This window comes from Mytilus trossulus, chromosome 9, assembly GCF_036588685.1.
Source record: "Mytilus trossulus isolate FHL-02 chromosome 9, PNRI_Mtr1.1.1.hap1, whole genome shotgun sequence".
Classification (NCBI taxonomy): Eukaryota; Metazoa; Mollusca; class Bivalvia; order Mytilida; family Mytilidae; genus Mytilus; species Mytilus trossulus.
The window spans coordinates 68,917,088-68,936,533 of record NC_086381.1 but is presented as its reverse complement, the minus strand read 5'-3'; the positions used below and the strand labels follow the sequence as shown (position 1 = coordinate 68,936,533).

Sequence of the window (19,446 nt, the reverse complement as noted above, 5' to 3'; positions counted from 1 at the left end):
ACCTTCCGTCAATGAAAGGCGTAAAAGAAAAAAATTCAATAGCCTTTCAAAACGTCATAGTTATTGTACTAATAGACACGGGTAAACCTTCAAAAATGTAGTTTTTAATCAGGAATATGTTAGGGCTAACCTATCAGATACCCTTCTCTTGGTTACGACTGCATATTGTATACACATGTTTTACTGACTAAATCTTGGATTTTTTTTGCATATTTAGACAGAGACATAAATTCAAAACTAAAAAAAATTAAAACTGATGTCTTCTATAAGTATTGATTCAATCCTTTACACTCAAATTTCCAAACGATATTGGCAAAATCATGAAAAAAAATTCCAGTATCTTCTTATCAGTGAAATGATTTTAAATTCTAGAATTCCAAGTAATTTTGGCAATGGTGAAATTATTTCCATGGAACTTTTATTTCACAACTGATGTCTTTCATAAGTCTTATTTCTGGAATAGCATTGTTTTCTCAATGATAATAAAATCACTAATCTGTCATTAATCAATCACTAATCCATCAGTAATCGGTCTTAAATCGATCAGTAATCTAATCGATCACTAATCGATCAAACTCCCGAGAGAGTTTGATCGATTACTGATCGATGACTTCAAGTCATCAATCGATTACTGATCAAATATGATCGATTAGTGTTCGATTACCGATCTGATCGATTAGTTAAGTCTGGACAGATTCGACTGCACTCAGAATAAAACAACTAGTTGAAGTTCCATCGGAACGAAATAACAAGTTGAAAAGTTCCGCCGGAACAAACATAGTGGCTGTTTTAAAGTGACCTATAGTTGTCAATGTCTGTGTCATTTTGGTCTCTTGTGGAGAGTTGGGATCTCATTTGCAATCATACCACATCTTCTTTTTTATATTAAGTTTAGGGTCAGTGTCTTTAGCCATGGTTATCAATTTTATACTTTTCCGAGATTTCAGAAAATAACATATATGTCGCTTTTTACTTGAATTTTTCAAATTGGAAGGTAAATGTTTGATTTTTTGCTTACTAATTTTGATCAATTTTATGATCCTCAATCTTGTATTCATTTAAAATATGCACTCTTTGACATGTCAGGGTGCGTGTTCTAGTCTAAACAAACTATGTATTTAACGATATACTAATTTCAACATGCATTTCATATTCATGATTTTGTAGAGCTCGAACTTTCATGTTTATCGTTTATATATATACACCTCACCTTGCATAGGTGCCCGTTTATTTTAACGTGTGACGTCATAATCAATATTTACAAATGACGTCATATACGTTGCGTTTTGAACAATGGCGGATGTATTTGACACAGATTCATCAGAAGACGTCATTCCATCTAAAAAGACAGATTCTTTGGTAGGATATGTTATTCAGCATGCTCTCATGGATTCTGACGAAGAGGTACCAGAAGCGGGAGATGAATTTTGGAAACCCGTGTCTCAGACACGCTATCAAGAAGTAGTTTGTGCAACGGAAGCAATATACGGAAACCTGAATCTGAACAGACACAATGTCTCAAATGTGAGTTGCAGCAGTAGCCAAAGAATATCCGATACTGAAGATTCCTCAAATTTAGATAAAAGTTCCTTGAGAAAAGCAGTGAGTGACGAAAGTATTGCTTTCAAAAGACACGAAATCATGAAGAAAGAAATTCCTGATGAACTTTTTCCAAATTTTCAAAGCGAGAAAAGCAGTCCAGAAATTAAGCGCGAGCGTGATCGACGCCACGCACTTGATGAAAGCGCGGAATTTGAATCATCATCATCTGAAGAAGAAATTGATCCAGAGGAGGACAAATTTGACTTTTTCCGTGAATTTGAATTGAAGGTTGATGTTCTGGAATATTGTGACATGGCTGTGGAAGAGTCATTCGAAATGCTCAAACTACATATCTTAGATATGGTTGACATGTCAAAAGAAAAAGAAATCGACGGAGAACAAGTCACTAACGAAAACGCAAAATGTCTCCAGCCTGATGAAACAAAAGTAGAAAGATTGGAAAATGTAGATGATGCACAGCCCTGCCAATCAGATGAAAAAAATCCAACACAAGAAATAGAAAATACTCAGATTGAAGAAGTTGGCAGCAAAGATGAAAAATGTCCTACTGCTGAAAAAGAACCTAAGAAAATGCAAGAAAAAGCTTTGATTGTTACTGAAATATTACAAGTTTTACATGACAGATTTGAGAAATTTATCTGTGAAGTTAGTGGTAGGTGAACAATTGACTTTACTGACTGACTATGTCTGTATGTTGTGCACGAATCGTTTTGATAATAAAAAAAAAAGATTATGTCGGGAAGCTGCGGAACCATAGCCGAGTCTTGTTAATCCTTATGACAATTTTTACATGATCCGCCAATTAGTCAAGCAAAATTTAATATGTATCTTGAGAACCTCTCAGTAATGTCGGGGACACAGAAACGCTTTATTTCAACAGCAAAGACATGTGTTAAAAGCGGCAGCATTGCCAGTAAAACAAACAGCTGGTCAGAATTACAATAATCTGCATAAAACATGACAAAAATGAATAGTAAAGAGGTTAACTCTATAAAATATTAAATTAAAAGAATCCATGTGTCCTTTATGGTAGAACACGAAATGTTTATTAACCTTAACGGTCAGAGCTGGAAATAGCATACTATCGTCTATATATAGGGCTTGTGGTTAATGTGAAGACTTTTTTTATGCCCCACCTACGATAGTAGAGGGGTATTATGTTTTCTGGTCTGTGCGTCCGTCCGTTCGTTCGTCCGTCTGTCCCGCTTCAGGTTGAAGTTTTTGGTCAAGGTAGTTTTTGATAAAGTAGAAGTTCAATAAACTTGAAACTTAGTATACATGTTCCCTTTGATAAGGTCATTCTAATTCTAATGCCAAATTAGAGAATTTATTCCAATTTCACGATCCACTAAACCTAGAAAATGATAGTGCGAGTGGGGCATCCGTATACTGTGGACACATTCTTGTTTTATATATATAAAAAGAAGATGTGGTATCACTATGATTGCCAATGAGACAACTCTCCATTAGAGACTAAAATAACACAGAGTCAGAAATTAACAACTATAGGTCACATATATGTATGGAAAGTAGTACTTAAAACATATTAGTAATTTGAACTTTTTGGCGAGCCAATGATAAAAGCAGACTAACCGTAGGGAGATACTTTATAATGCTCGTGCTTAAAATCTCAGCTGGTAAAACAATTTGATTTTTTGTTCTATTCATTAAGTTTTTATTTTTATTTATCTATGTTACATGTACTACATAACTCCTAATTTTATACTTTATTTTGTGTTTTTTTAATAGAAATTGTACATCTTGGTGCTTTATCTGTCAGACATGCGCAAAGGGTGGATCAATGGGGAGCAGAGGTGCAAAAGACTTACCAGAAAATTTATGCAGATCATCAAAAAATGAAGGTACTTAAAAAAAGAGCATAGACATATAATCATGTAAAGTCACAATGACATGTTTTGAAACAAATATGTTGATATATGCAGTATACTATTATGACTTTAGTCTGAATTATATTATTTGGATAAACTTTTTTTTTCATGGTTTTTGTTCAAATAATATCTTTATTGCGAAATTAAACCCATAAGGGTCAAACAATACAATTATACACAACACGATGCAATATAATGTAAAACAACACAATATATAGAATAATAGAACATATTTAAAAAAGAGTTCAATTATAAATCTATGATAACAACACAATCATAAGCTTGCCTGACATGGGTCCGACTTCCTCAGCAGTGGCGGATCCAGAAATTTTCATAAGTCCACATAAGGCCCACTGCCTGCCTAAGAGGGGACCCGATCTCTTCACGCTTCAGTGATTCCCTATATAATCATCCAATTTATTTTCTTAAAAAGGGGGGGGGGGGGCAAATCCGCCTCTGCTCAGTCATAAAGACTGCTAAATGAAGACTCTAATTTGACAAACAAGTTCAGGGATGGGGTTTAGAATATACTTGAGTTTATTTATTACATCAAGATGTTTAAATCATAGTATATAGTCTTTTAGATATTAAGCAAAAAGATTAGAATGCAAAGATACGTTAATGTTACAATGCAAAGACAATGAAAATCGTCATCTAGAACTCCACATTATGATCGTTTGTGCTCTTGGAATTTTTCTGTACTAGGGAATGGTTACTTAGTCTAAAAAAATTGAAAGTAACTTCCTATGTATAAAATTCTTAAAATTTTAATATTCCATCCACAGTCTGGCAATTATTTTTTAATTTCCCATTAAGACAAAGTTTGGATGAGGACTTCATTTTTAAAAGTTTATTCAAAGTAGTTTTTTTCATATTACTCTTACACACACTTTTACATTTTACATTTTAACACGTTTTTTTTATTGTTTAAAATGTACATTGATATTAGAGTAATTTATTGCGTTTATTTTCATATAGATATTTTAAAACTTAATCTGCAAATGAGTACAAAGAATAAATTCCTGCAGAATGTAAATTTCTGTTTGTTTTATAGAGATTATTTAACCAGGGGGTTAATTTCATTACAGTTTACTTTATTTTATAAAATACATGAGTGTTTCAACTTTGAGTTTTTATATAAGAGTCCAAAGAAAATCTACCTAATTCTGACCAAGCACCTATGTTAGTGGCTGTCTTTTTCAGTCCTAATACTACCTGGGAACAATATATCTAATATATATGTTCCTGATACTACTTAACAAAATTTAGAATGAACCTTCTCAAAAGGATATTTTTCTGCTTAAGCAAGAGTATCACAAAAAGTATTATTAACAACAGCTTTATCAGATGCCCTATTCTAAAAGCTGACTGAAAATTATCCATAAACCAAATTTCAGAGCTGTATGTAAAAATAGATCTTATAAGAGTATCAAATAATTTACATGACAAATAAGTTGAAAAAAAAAAATTTGACCTATATTGTGAACACTTTCCTTATCAACAATTAATATGTAGCAAATTACGTGACAAATATGTTTTTTTTTTTTTATCCAACATATTATATACAACAGTACAGTTATCAAACAGTAAGTTCATATATAATATGAATGTAATATAATACAAGCTATCAGAAAATGTGACAAATATGTTAATTGTGTTTATATCATAAGAAAATGAAAACACTGATGTTGCCCATTGTTGGTATGTTATTAGACTAACTTAGTTTCCAGAGGCGGATTTAGGGGGGGGGGGGGGGCAGGGGGCCCGGACCCCCCCTTTTTTGGAAAAAAATTTGGTTGCTTATATAGGGGATCACTGAAGCGTGACTGGACATTGTCAAGAATCAGTCCGGTCGACATTGCGCATGCGTGAATGCAGATACCCTACATGGATACAATCGTTATATAGAAGTTGTATGGAAAATAATCTTCAACAGGCGATATTCGATTTTCTTCTCAGTTCTTTTCTTCACTGTTGAGATCACCATAATCCTTAATGTGTCTTCTTTTTAATGATATAAATTATTTTAAAATAATGTTTAAACTTAATGCAACAAATTTAGATTTTTCATAAAGGGATGTCAAATGGCTTACATTTGCCGTTATTCTTGCAGAAAATGTCCTTTTTAGGGAAAAGTGGTCAGTTTTGAAAAAATAAATAAAATACTTTTACTGATGACATACCTTACCTGTTGAGACCAAGAGAAAGATGAAAAGTTATAGTTTAATGTGGTGTAGTTTATTTTTAAATTGGTTATTGTCTACTTGCACCAAATTTGATTTAAAAGTAGGCGATTTTAAGTTTTTATTCTATCAATTTCTATTTGACAACAGGATACATTGTTTGTGTAAACAGATAGCAGCCTGTTACACAATCTTATTTATACAGTCACGCTGAGACATAATAATTCATGTGATATAGTGTAAACGACGTTTTGTAATAACTATGTTTAGGGCTGAAGGAATTACTGACAAAACACTAAATAATATGAAATTCACGTTTTTATGATTGAATTTAATTATAATCAAAGTTTTTGTTTGTGTCTGTTTTCACGTGCTTATAACCGATATTAAATAAAGTATGAGGATGCAACCGTAATTTAAAACGCATTGTATTAAAAAGATGCACGTTCAGCTGAGTGTTTTATCAATACACAATCACTTTTTTTTATTTAGAATAAGCGATCATTGTCTCTTCATAGAAACTGGACGATATACCAAAATACCACGAAATGAGAGAAAATGTAAAATATGTAATATCTTAGACGATGAATTTCATTTTTTCTTCAACTGTAAAATAAATAAAAATATAAGAGAAATCTTTCTAAAATATTATATACAAAAATATGTACATTTTAATACACTTAATTTTACTGATAAACTCGTGATAATACTTAATCCATCAACACCAAATGATGTAAAAGCAGTTGTTTCTTTTATTAAAGAGTCATTAGAACTGAGGAAAGGAGAACAGTAACTGTTTTTATCATATATCTTATAATATTGTCGAGTTTTCATTATGTTTCATTATGTTTGTTTGTCAATGTATTTGCCACAACCAAAATTGATTTTTGTATGTTTTGCAAATAAAGATTAATTAATGAGATTAAATGGCTTCTATTCATATTTGGTAATAAAAAAAAAGAAGTTCAGCAGTAGCTGTATGATTGCATATTGTCAATGAGACACCCCCCCCCCCCCCCCCCCCCCCCCCACACTGACTATATTTGCATTTTAATTGGTCATTTTGGCTCTTTTTCGTAACAATACTTGTATAACCTTTTTAATGCTATTTTTATCACGATTTCAATACACAATCTTTAAGGAAAACAATTCTATTTCGTCGCGATTTAACAGTGCATAAAACAGCATATAGAATACACCACTGTATTCGACAACTTGATACGGCAAGTTAAAATCAGATAATAGATCTTTCATCAAAACTAAGTTTCTGTTTTTAATTTCCTAAAACTAAATATACGAATAATGTGTGCCCACAATACTTTCAAGACACATTTTACCATGATGATATAAAATAAAGAAACTTGTTGATGACTTAAATAATCGAAACTAACATATATCTCTAAATACAACAGTATTCTTGTATAAATTGAAAATAAACTGCTGTTTATAAAATTGCTTTGTCATTTTATTTCAACACGGAGCTTATAATTAGTTTCACACCGAACAGCAAGCTATAAAGATTTAAAGATAAATTATCCACCAGTACACATCCAAAAAAAACATTAAAAAAAACCAAAGAGATGTAGTATGATTGCCAATAAGACAACTATCCTCCAAAGTTCAAATGAAGTGGACGTATTCAATTATAGGCAACCGTACGGCTTTTAACAATGATAACACATACCATATAATCGGCTATAAAAGGCCCCAACATAAAAAAATAAAATTATTCAATTGAGAAGACTAACGGCCTCATTCATAACAAAACAATTTACGAAAAAAATTATAACAGACATTAACCAACAACACTTTATTTTACTCGAGGAATTGTGTTGTTATCCGCACTCAAAGTATACTCTTAAATTTAATAATTATGAACTGTCAATAAATGTTTGAAATGAAATAAAATGAAGGACATTTCGAATTCCTGAGGTACCAGTTATAGATATAGGAAGATGTGGTATGAGTGCCAATGAGACAACTCTCCATCCAAGTCACAATTTGTTTAAGTAAACCATTATAGGTCAAGGTACGGTGTTCAACACGGAGCTTAGTCTCACACCGAACAAGCAAGCTATAAAGGGCCACAACAAAAATAGTAGTGTAAAACCAACGGTTTAATGTTTATAAAAAAAAATAGAATCACTTGTGAATCACATAAACAAACGACAACTACTGGACATCAGATTATATGAATATAAAAAGAATCGTAAGACAACAGCCTTTCAGCCAATTACATGTGAAATAGTTGTACTAAAATTTCAATTACATTTCAGTCAGTTTGATGCTCAATTCATTTTAAAAAATAACATCTATTTTTATTTATATGCATCTTACATTTACCAATTGAGACCAAACATCGTGAGACGTTTCAACTAGGCCTTATAATCTTCTTTAGAAGTCCCGGGTTTCAACATAGATCGAAGATCTCTCCGGCCTTCAATCAATTTAACAAACTGCAACAAAATACAGAAAACATGATTCGAAATTATCTTATAGATAACATCTGGTATTGGTTTTCACTGAAATTATCTTTACAAAACAGCGGGTGTTCGACCCCTCAATTGTGCGTCTTATCGCACATGTCAAATTATCAAGTAACCCCATGTGGAGCGAGGATGGGTTATCGTCCTTGTCGATACAATTAATTGTTATCAAATTGAGTTATCTCCCTTAAACCGGACAGATTCTTGGCAATGGCGGGCCCCTCTTAGGTCAGTCAGTGGGCCCCCACTTATGAAAATTCCTGGATCCGCCACTGGTTTCAAATAGATAGTGTTTACACTTTGATAAATCTTGTAAAAGCTAATACGATTATTAATTAATAATAACAATGCAATAAAAGCAGAGATAAATAAAAATACTGAAAAATTTAAGAATGTTACTTTTAAATACGACTTCAAAATATATTGAAAAAAATCGCATTTTATGACATCAAACAACAATTTACATGGAATTTCCGAAAAATCTTACTTTAATTATAAGAAGTTATTTTAAGCATGGTATTTATTTATGATAGGCGTACTTAGAGGAGAGGGAAACTGATTGGATCGAAACACGTGAGCAGTATCAAGCAGAAATAGTACGACAAGGACAACAAATTACCAACATACTACAAAGATTGCACATAAATAATGGTAAGTAACAAAGATTGCACATAAATAATGGTAAGTAACAAAGATTGTACATATATAATGGTAAGTAACAAAGAATGTACATATATAATGGTAAGTAACAAAGATTGTACATATATAATGGTAAGTAACAAAGATTGCACATAAATAATGGTAAGTAACAAAGATTGTACATATATAATGGTAAGTAACAAAGATTGTACATATATAATGGTAAGTAACAAAGATTGGATATATATAATGGTAAGTAACAAAGATTGGACATATATAATGGTAAGTAACAAAGATTGCACATACATAATGGTAAGTAACAAATATTGTACATATATAATGGTAAGTAACAAACATTGCACATATATAATGGTAAGTAACAAAGATTGCACATATATAATGGTAGGTAACAAAGATTGCACATATAAAATGGTAAGTAACAAAGATTGTACATATCTATAATGGTAAGTAACAAAGATTGCACATGTATAATGGTAAGTAACAAAGATTGCACATAAATAATGGTAAGTAACAAAGATTGTACATATCTATAATGTTAAGTAACAAAGATTGCACATATAAAATGGTAAGTAACAAACATTGCACATATATAATGGTAAGTAACAAAGATTGCACATAAATAAAGGTAAGTAACAAAGATTGTACATATCTATAATGGTAAGTAACAAAGATTGTACATATATAATGGCAAGTAACAAACATTGCACATATATATGGTAAGTAACAAAGATTGCACATGTATAATGGTAAGTAACAAACATTGCATATATATAATGGTAAGTAACAAAGATTGCACATGTATAATGGTAAGTAACAAAGATTGCACATAAATAATGGTAAGTAACAAAGATTGTACATATCTATAATGTTAAGTAACAAAGATTGCACATATAAAATGGTAAGTAACAAACATTGCACATATATAATGGTAAGTAACAAAGATTGCACATGTAGAATGGTAAGTAACAAAGATTGCACATAAATAAAGGTAAGTAACAAAGATTGTACATATCTATAATGGTAAGTAACAAAGATTGTACATATATAATGGCAAGTAACAAACATTGCAAATATATATGGTAAGTAACAAAGATTGCACATGTATAATGGTAAGTAACAAACATTGCATATATATAATGGTAAGTAACAAAGATTGCACATGTATAATGGTAAGTAACAAAGATTGCACATAAATAATGGTAAGTAACAAAGATTGCACATAAATAATGGTAAGTAACAAAGATTGTACATATCTATTATGGTAAGTAACAAAGATTGCACATATATAATGGTAAGTAACAAAGATTGTACATATATAATGGTAAGTAACAAACATTGCACATATATAATGGTAAGTAACAAAGATTGTACATATATAATGGTAAGTAACAAACATTGCACATTTATAATGGTAAGTAACAAAGATTGCACATATAAAATGGAAAATGCACATATAATAGTAAGTAACAAAGATTGCACATATATAATGGTAAGTAACAAAGATTGTACAAATATAATGGTAAGTAACAAACATTGCACATATATAATGGTAAGTAACAAAGATTGCACATAATATAATGGTAAGTAACAAACATTGCATATATAATGGTAAGTAACAAACATTGCACATATAATGGTAAGTTGCAAACATTGCACATATAATGGTAAGTAACAAACATTGCACATATTTAATGGTAAGTAACAAACAATGCACATATATAATGGTAAATAACAAAGATTGCCCCGTCACAGTCTGTATGTATGACGCCTGTACCAAGTTGGGAGCCTATAATTTAGTGATTGTTGTTTGTTGACGTGTTACCCATTTGTTGACAATCATACCAAAGCTACTTTTTTTATATCGCACATATATAATGGAAAGTAACAAAAATCACAAAAAAAAATCACATATATCAATAATAGTAAGTAACAAACATTGCACAGGATCCACATAAAAAATATAGGGAAGAACAAACAATATTTGCGAAAGCAAATTTACAGATCTAACATTGTTGGGTTGATGTTTTTATGTTCTTCCCTCGCCGGGATTCGAACCCATGCTAATGAGATATGGGCTCCACAATAATAAAGCTTTCGGTGGTCGTGGCTTGCCTTCCTCGTCAGTTTTAATCTAGCGTCGTACTACAGTACATGGAGATGCTATTGTTACAGATCTGCTCAATTATCTATAGTAAAGGATCCTATAAATTAATGCAAGATACAGTCACAGAAAATAATTATATTTTACAAGTTTTTTGGCAGTTTGGCAATTAACAATTTTACACAAATGAGTTTTAACTTTTTCTCAATATACTATTTATGGGATTGGAAGCTTGCTATTTTTTTTACAATTTTCTCGGACAGTGCATTTTAACAAGCAGATCCTGTTTTTTTTTATCCATGTTCAAATATTTCAGATTTCAAATGTAACAACAAAAGACGGCTTTCTCTTTTATATATGAGCTAATATTACCATATTCCTGCAGTTGTTTGGTCCAACATACATTATCAGTAAAAGAGAAACTAAAATTTATATATTTTGATGTCTAGAATTAAACTTTTTTTATCCAGAACGTCAAACAGATAGAAGATGTGGTATGAGTGCCAATGAGACATCTCTCCATCCAAGTCACAATTTGTGAAAGTAAACCATTATAGATATTTTACCACGCTGACCGTTCCGTTAATGTTCAAATGGTGATTACTGACCTAAAGATTTTTTTCTGGTTTAAATTCCTATGTTATATAAACTTCACATTGGCTCATTAAGTTCCCGTTTCAAACATATCTTTGAATATATTTAAAGACATACCAGAAACTCCTAGAAGACACAATGACAAACACAAAACAGCTGATGTCGTTAACAGTGTTCTGATGAAAAGACGGTGTCAAGAAGAACAAGCCATGTCACTAGACTTTGCTAGGCAGGCTAAGGTAAGTCGAAGAACAAGCCATGTCACTAGATTTTGCTAGGCAGGCTAAGGTAAGGTGAAGAACCAGCCATGTCACTAGATTTTGCTAGGCAGGCTAAGGTAAGTAAGGTGGTTCAACCACATTAAAGAGGGATATACTATATTACCAGACTTGATTCGATAGGAAGCACAAACTATAATGAGGCACCAGGAAAAAGAAGCTACTATTTACTGAGAGCAGAAAAAAAAAAGTATGCCAAAAAAGAAAAACCTGATTTTCCTCTTTACCCCCATGAAAATTCTGAAAAATGCAATTTTGGAATTTTTTTTATTCTATTTAGCGAGTACAAAGCAATACATAACATTCTGGCATAACACATTTAAAAAAAATTACCTAAATATAAAAGCCATTCATACAGAATTGTGAGAGCAGCATTTTGAGTTCACAAGCAAGAAGCTCAATTTTTTGAAAATTTTAGTTTCTGTTGGCTTGTAGAGAAGAATTTTAGAATTTTACAAGCCATGGTCGCAGGACTTGTAGTTAAGCGTGAAGACTGTGAGAGACGATTATTTACACATTAGAATCAAACCAGTCATTTATAATTTGTTGAATTAATGCTTATAAAAGAATTATGCTCGGAAGATAATGCATTTACATTACAAGCTTATCTTGTACATGCATACATGTGTTGGTTTCCATATTTACAGCTAATAAAATCTGTCTATGCTGTTATTTAAATAAAATCGTGTGTAGTCATTGGATTCAAGTTGAAAATTACCTTCTATTTGTAACTTTCAATATTATATGGTTCTCTATTGATAGATTTCAGAGTTAAAATTACTGATAATACAACAGCAAGGCTACATTCAGAGATTGCAACTTAAGAACGCTGAACTAAACAGCATCATCAGAGACGTCCTGCATGCTAAACCTTACGTAAGTTAATATTTATATAGTGTATCACGTCCTGCATGCTAAACCTTACGTAAGATAATATAGTGTATCAAGTCCTGCATGTTAAACCTTACGTAAGATAATATAGTGTATCAAGTCCTGCATGCTAAACCTTACGTAAGATAATATAGTGTATCACGTCCTGCATGCTAAACCTTACGTAAGTTAATATTTATATAGTGTATCACGTCCTGCATGCTAAACCTTACGTAAGATAATATAGTGTATCACGTCCTGCATGTTAAACCTTACGTAAGATAATATAGTGTATCACGTCCTGCATGCTAAACCTTACGTAAGATAATATAGTGTATCACGTCCTGCATGTTAAACCTTACGTAAGATAATATAGTGTATCACATCCTGCATGCTAAACCTTACGTAAGATAATATAGTGTATCACGTCCTGCATGCTAAACCTTACGTAAGATAATATAGTGTATCACGTCCTGCATGTTAAACCTTACGTAAGATAATACCGTATAGTGTATCAAGACCTGCATGTTAAACCTTACCTAAGATAATATAGTGTATCAAGACCTGCATGTTAAACCTTACGTAAGATAATATAGTGTATCACGTCCTGCATGTTAAACCTTACGTAAGATAATATAGTGTATCAAGTCCTGCATGTTAAACCTTACGTAAGATAATATAGTGTATCAAGTCCTGCATGTTAAACCTTACGTAAGATAATATAGTGTATCACGTCCTGCATGTTAAACCTTACGTAAAATAATATAGTGTATCACGTCCTGCATGTTAAACCTTACGTAAGATAATATAGTGTATCAAGTCCTGCATGTTAAACCTTATGTAAGATAATATAGTGTATCACGTCCTGCATGCTAAACCTTATGTAAGATAATATAGTGTATCACGTCCTGCATGTTAAACCTTATGTAAGATAATATAGTGTATCACGTCCTGCATGTTAAACCTTACGTAAGATAATATAGTGTATCAAATCTTTTGGTGGACAAATAAGAAAATATCAGAATATTGGTCTTCATTCAAAGATTTCGGTGCAGAATGCCTGATGGTATCTACTTTAACCGAAATTTAACACTTCTATATTGAAGTCACCAATTTTTAACTTTCTACTGAAGCCCTTCAGATAACTAGAGCTAACATATTTTTTAAATTATAATTTTATATTCTTGCAAAAAGTACTTTCAGGATGAAACTATCAAACTTTTGATTCGAGATTCTTGCAAAACTGCACTTCACATTTTTTGTTTATGTTAAACAGTTTCAGTCAAAAAGGCTATCAAAAAAATATAAACGTTTAACGGAACAGAACCAAATTAGCTATAGACATGAAAAAATGTGGTAAAATTGCAAATGAGACAACTCGCCACAAGAGACCAAATGAAGCAGACATTAACAAATATGGCCTTCAACCATGAACAAAGCCCATACCGTGTATTCGGCTATAAAAGGCCCCGAAATGACAATGTAAAAAAATTCACACTAGAAAACTATAACGGCCTTTGTAGATCATTGAGATAGTAAAAAATACATTTCTTTTGACCTAAAGGCAACATAGTTAGTTGGCACACTTATATTTTGATTTCAGTCTGAAGAAGCAACTGAAACAGATAATAACAATGGTGAAGAAGTTGAACGTCTCCAGAACGTGTCTGCTGTTTTATCATGTGACATGGCTGGTTATCTGCCAAATAAATCTGTAGACTCCGACATTGTCAGCAGGCAGGTCTTCAATATTGGTATGTTTGGACAAAATTTATACAAAACCTTTTGACTTATGTTGTAGATTAACGTTTTTTTCAGTGCATAGAACCGTTTAACGAATGTAAAATTTAATTTACTAGTAGTAGCCCGACTTGTACAATTCAGATGCCATTCTTCTCTTTCCATTACAAGCGTGTAAAATGAATGAAATTCTCTCTGCTGTCTTGGAGTTGATAAATCGTTTTTTATTAGTTATGTAGTACCGGTCAAAACTACAGCCATATTAGGAAAAAAGTGAGTTCTCACTTAAAAAAATCCTATCATTTCAACTAAAATCGATATTTTAAAATTATTTTTCAAAAAAATTTACGAAGTAAATCTAAGAGGGTTTTTTTTATAAAATAGATATGAATAATTTTCAAAGACAAATAAATAAAAAAAAATGCCAAAATCTATCAAAGTTGTGTAGCTGTCACATAGAGTTAAAAAAAAAAAAAGAATGAAAGACTTCGGTTTTTTTTAATTTGTTGTGTTTCTTTAATGAAAACATAAAGACACAAATGAACCATTATAATTCATTTTATTTTTAGGTAGTACAAAAGGTTGTTATGGACAGAAAAGTGTACCACCCACTGTATATCCCGTATTTGATCCTCATAAATTGTCCTACATTTGTCTTGATGCCCTATCGACACAGAATAACGTAAATATGGCAGGATATGAAGATGGAGACAAAAGCAACGTCAAAGAGTTATATATCGAAAAAGGCAAGGACGAGAAAGAAAATACAACACATTTTACTGAAGACAGTGAACTACAAACCGATAAGAACAAAGTTAACGACAACATGTACTATGATTGCAGTACGACAAATGCTGGACAGGTTGCAGATCAAGAAACGACAATACCGTGTCCGACAATAGTTTCAGCTTAATGCATAAACGTATAGTAGATTTTGCCACCTTTATCTTCACTCCGTCCGTATTGTGGTATTTGGCTGCATATTCCAAACTTTGTTTATCATGCCATTTAAACCCGATAGATGATAAAGAAGTTCAAGAATATATCTTGATTGATGCTTCCATTGTTCGCATTTACACATACTCATATAACATAGCATGATGTTATCACTTGAGCATCTTCGTGTACTTTATTTTATTCAGCTTGACTATATAAACTAAATGAACACAGCTGTCGAACATTTTCTTTTATCAGAAAATGAGTATTATAAAACTGTATTCTTTACTCGGAAACTCAAGCTATCATTCATGAGAGTTTGTTAACTGCCATCTGTGATTTTGAATAATCTGTGATATGTACTTTGTTACCGGAAACGGTTTTTAAATTATTGTATATTTGTGAATTATAATTCATAATAAAATTACAATGCCAGAATTTCTATTCTTAGACATAATAAAAGAGACATTACATAAACATAACTGAAAATAAGTATAGTCATTCTAAAGTAATATTGAGTAGATTTTCACATGGCTTAGAGAATAAAAAGCTTGTTTTTGTACATGCTATGAAACTTATATTGAATTTCCATCAGTTCATTATCTCATTCTGGAGTTTGAGACACATGCTCTTTATTAAACAAATCTACTCCCCTAACTGATTGACTTATTCTAAAGGTAGGTCAGGGAAAGTTAAATCACAGTTCTTTTATGAGGACGATCAACTACTAGTACAACAATTGTCTAGACTATGTCGTCGTGTTACTGAAATCACTTTGAAAGTAATTCCCGCAAACATTCGCAAACTCGTTGGATCTTAACTAATGTTTTTTGCCGTTCCCGTTTTTAAGTGTTCCTATCGGTCTTTGAGAACTATAAAACTTGGGGAATTTGTTTAAATCGTTCTAGGTCTTGAAATTCACGAAAAGTGTTAAAAGCCTGGGACATTCTGTGATCTTTAAGTTTGGCACATGCATGTTTTAAAAATTATAGTTCTAGTCGTTAGAACATTAAAGAACACTAAGTCACTGACCACAAGTCTTTGTAGCGTTTTCTAAGAAAGACAATTTAATTTGTCTGTAACTGTCCTTAACATTCAAGAGTGTGCCACGGTCTAAAGTAAGTTATCTGGCTGTAAGTGTTTCTATAGCAGAATTTTCCTGAACTGAAACCTTGAAGATTGAGATTTATATTTACATCTGATATCGTCTTTCAAGAAGAATGTCGGAATATTTAAATATAGTCCTATATAATATTGAGATTGGAGATCAAGAATGTGTCCAGGAGAACAACTCCACAAAGAGCGGAAAACAGAAGTCCACCAATTGGTTTTCAATATAGCGAGAAAATCCGACACCAGGAGGATGGCTTCATCTGGCCCCTAAACAAAAATATGATCTAGTTCAGTGATAACGGATATCATACTTAACTCCAAAATATATACAAAAGAGACTAAATTTGAAATCATGCAAGACTAACAAAACCAGAGGCTCATGACTTGGAACAGGCGGGGTTAAACATGGTTTTTTTTTATATCTCAACCCCCCCTCCTAATACCTCTAGCCAATGTAGAACAAAACATACACATAGCAATACGCACAATAAAACTCAGTTTAAACGAAGAAGCCCAAGTCCGATGTCAGAATAAGTTACAAAAGAAACTAAGTATAATATGACAATGATACATACATTAACAAAGAACTACTAGCAGTTACTGACATGCTTACATGTCTTCATCATAAGAATATCAAGCACACTCCCTCTCGTTAGGGGTTTAGTGTCATTCCATCATAAAATATACGAGAGAAACAAAACCGTATCATGTTAAAACTTGTTTTAGAATATATGTGTTTATTTCCGATGCAAAGACCCTTTACTGAATTGATATTAATGCCACAATATGCCATTTTCAGGTGTAATGACCTGACAACAGTTTCGTAACTATATCCATTCTTAAGTCTTTTCAAGGGTTTTGTTAGCTTTTGAGATGAAGGCCGACGTTTTTGTGCTTTGTAAAGAATTTTACCATAAAAGATTGGATGTGAAATAGTATCTGCAATTAGTGGTGCACAGTTAGTCCCCATTGGAATTTCTAATTTTTATAGTACTACAATATTAAATATATTTCTATAATATTTAATATAGTTCTATGATATGAAATATATTTCTAAAAAGAATTAATATAGTAACTGTTTTACAATATTAATAGAATTTGTAAGCAAAGCATGCATGGTATTCATCCATGACAAATCAGTACAGGTACAGAAATAAAGCATTTGATCGCTGCTCTTCATTTCAGTCGCAGTGAGGCCTTCAACACGGAACAACAAACTTCTCACCTCACAGAAAGTTTGAAACCATTTTTGTACCTGCTTGCCATACTTAAAACTTCCGCCGAAATAAATAAGTTTAATTGTTAATATGTCCCTTGTAGTAAAAAAGAAAGGACGACGAGCTGGAATTCGACAAGTATAAAGATCTGGAGATAATCATGGTGATTCCTTTACACAGATGAAGCTTTTAGTCAAACCTAATCAACTAATTTTATGACAACAACCTTAGGCTTCAAATTATGCTGTAGGCTGGAGACCATGACATCGCTTGTTCTTTAAAGAATCCTTTTACTATATTTTAAAATAACAATCAAAGAAAAATTTAAAATAGCTTCACGACCATTTTAAAATATGTTGTGCACAGTTCATCTGGAGCTCTGAAACAAATAGAAAAGAAGACTTTTAACGCAGCAAACTGATTTGATTTAGATTTTTCTTCACTGATTACATCTTTAACTAGTAAACCCGAATTGAATGATAGTAGATATGTTACAGTGAATTTGTATAATCAGTGATTCTTGTAGAATCCCTGAAATTTTCAGGGATTATGAAGAATCACTGGCCAGTTTAGTAGGGATTTTATATAATAACTAAAATTTTCAGGGATTATGTATAATCACTAGAAATACCGACAGAGATTATACATAATAACTGAAATGAAGAAATAGTTTTATTTATGCTATGAAATCATACTGAAACAGCATTACACTATATAAAAATAAATTGTAGAATGCTAAGAACAAAATATCAAAATGATATTTTTTTCTTTTTCAAATTTTTAGCACCATATATCAAAATGTTAAACACAATATATTAAAATAATATGCTTCACATCTGTTTTTACCACATTGACAATATACAGCTTTTAGAAAACATTTTCCTTCATATATCAAATCAGATTTTATGACCCGCCTGAGAATAGAGCGTTCAGCAAAAACATATGTAAAACTAGAAGCTCACCTTGGTGACAGGTCTATGTGAATATTAAACAAAGGACGCAGATGGATTCATGACAAAATTGTGTTTTGGCGATGGTGATGTGTTTGTACATCTTAATTTACTGAACATTCTAGCTGCTTACAATTATCTCTATCTATAATTAACTTGGCCCAGTAGGTTCAGAGGAGAAGATTTTTTGTAAAAGATTTTTATAAATTACAAAAAAATGGTTAAAACTTGAATATAAAGGGCAATAACTCCTAAAGGGGTCAACTGACCATTTCCGTCGGTCATGTTGACTTATTTGTAAATCTTACTTTGCTGAACATTATTGCTGTTTATAATTCATCTCAATCTATAATAATTTTCAAGATAAGAAACAAAAACAGCAAAATTTCCTTAAAATTACCAATTCAGGGGCAGCAACCCAACAACAGGTTGTCCGATTCATCTGAAATTTGCAGGGCAGATAGATCTTGACCTGATGAACAATTTGATCCTGTCAGATTTGCTCTAAATGCTTTGGTTTTTGAGTTATAAGCCAAAAACTGCATTTTACCCCTATGTTTTATTTTGAGCCGTGGCAGCCATCTTGGTTGGTTGACCGGGTCATCGGACACATTTTTTAAACTAAATACCCCAATGATGATTGTGGCCAAGTTTGGTTAAATTTGGCCCTGTAGTTTCAGAGGAGAAGATTTTTGTAAAAGATTACTAAAATTTACGAAAATGGTTAAAAATTGACTATAAAGGCCGTTAGTTTTTTCGTTTGAATTGTTTTACATTGTCTTGTCGGGGCCTTTTATAGCTGACTATGCGGTATGGGCTTTGCTCATTGTTGAAGGCCATACGGTGACCTATAGTTGTTAATTTAT

The 19,446-nt window shown here is 31.9% G+C and overlaps 1 protein-coding gene across 2 annotated transcripts; it reads left to right on the top strand.

Moving 5' to 3' along the window:
* The first annotated feature begins 1,468 nt into the window (after positions 1-1,468).
* On the top strand, positions 1,469-15,738 carry LOC134683306 (uncharacterized). 2 transcript variants are annotated; one of them, XM_063542510.1, is made up of 7 exons: positions 1,469-2,215; positions 3,313-3,425; positions 8,655-8,772; positions 11,588-11,715; positions 12,517-12,630; positions 14,228-14,378; positions 14,934-15,738. In XM_063542510.1, exons 1-7 carry the CDS (start codon positions 1,642-1,644, stop codon positions 15,275-15,277), a joined length of 1,542 nt encoding a protein of 513 aa, XP_063398580.1. In that variant the 5' UTR covers positions 1,469-1,641; the 3' UTR covers positions 15,278-15,738. The 2 variants fall into 2 exon arrangements, with proteins under 2 accessions (XP_063398580.1, XP_063398581.1); XM_063542511.1 differs by having other exon boundaries at positions 14,228-14,382; positions 14,938-15,738.
* The last annotated feature ends 3,708 nt before the right edge of the window (positions 15,739-19,446 follow it).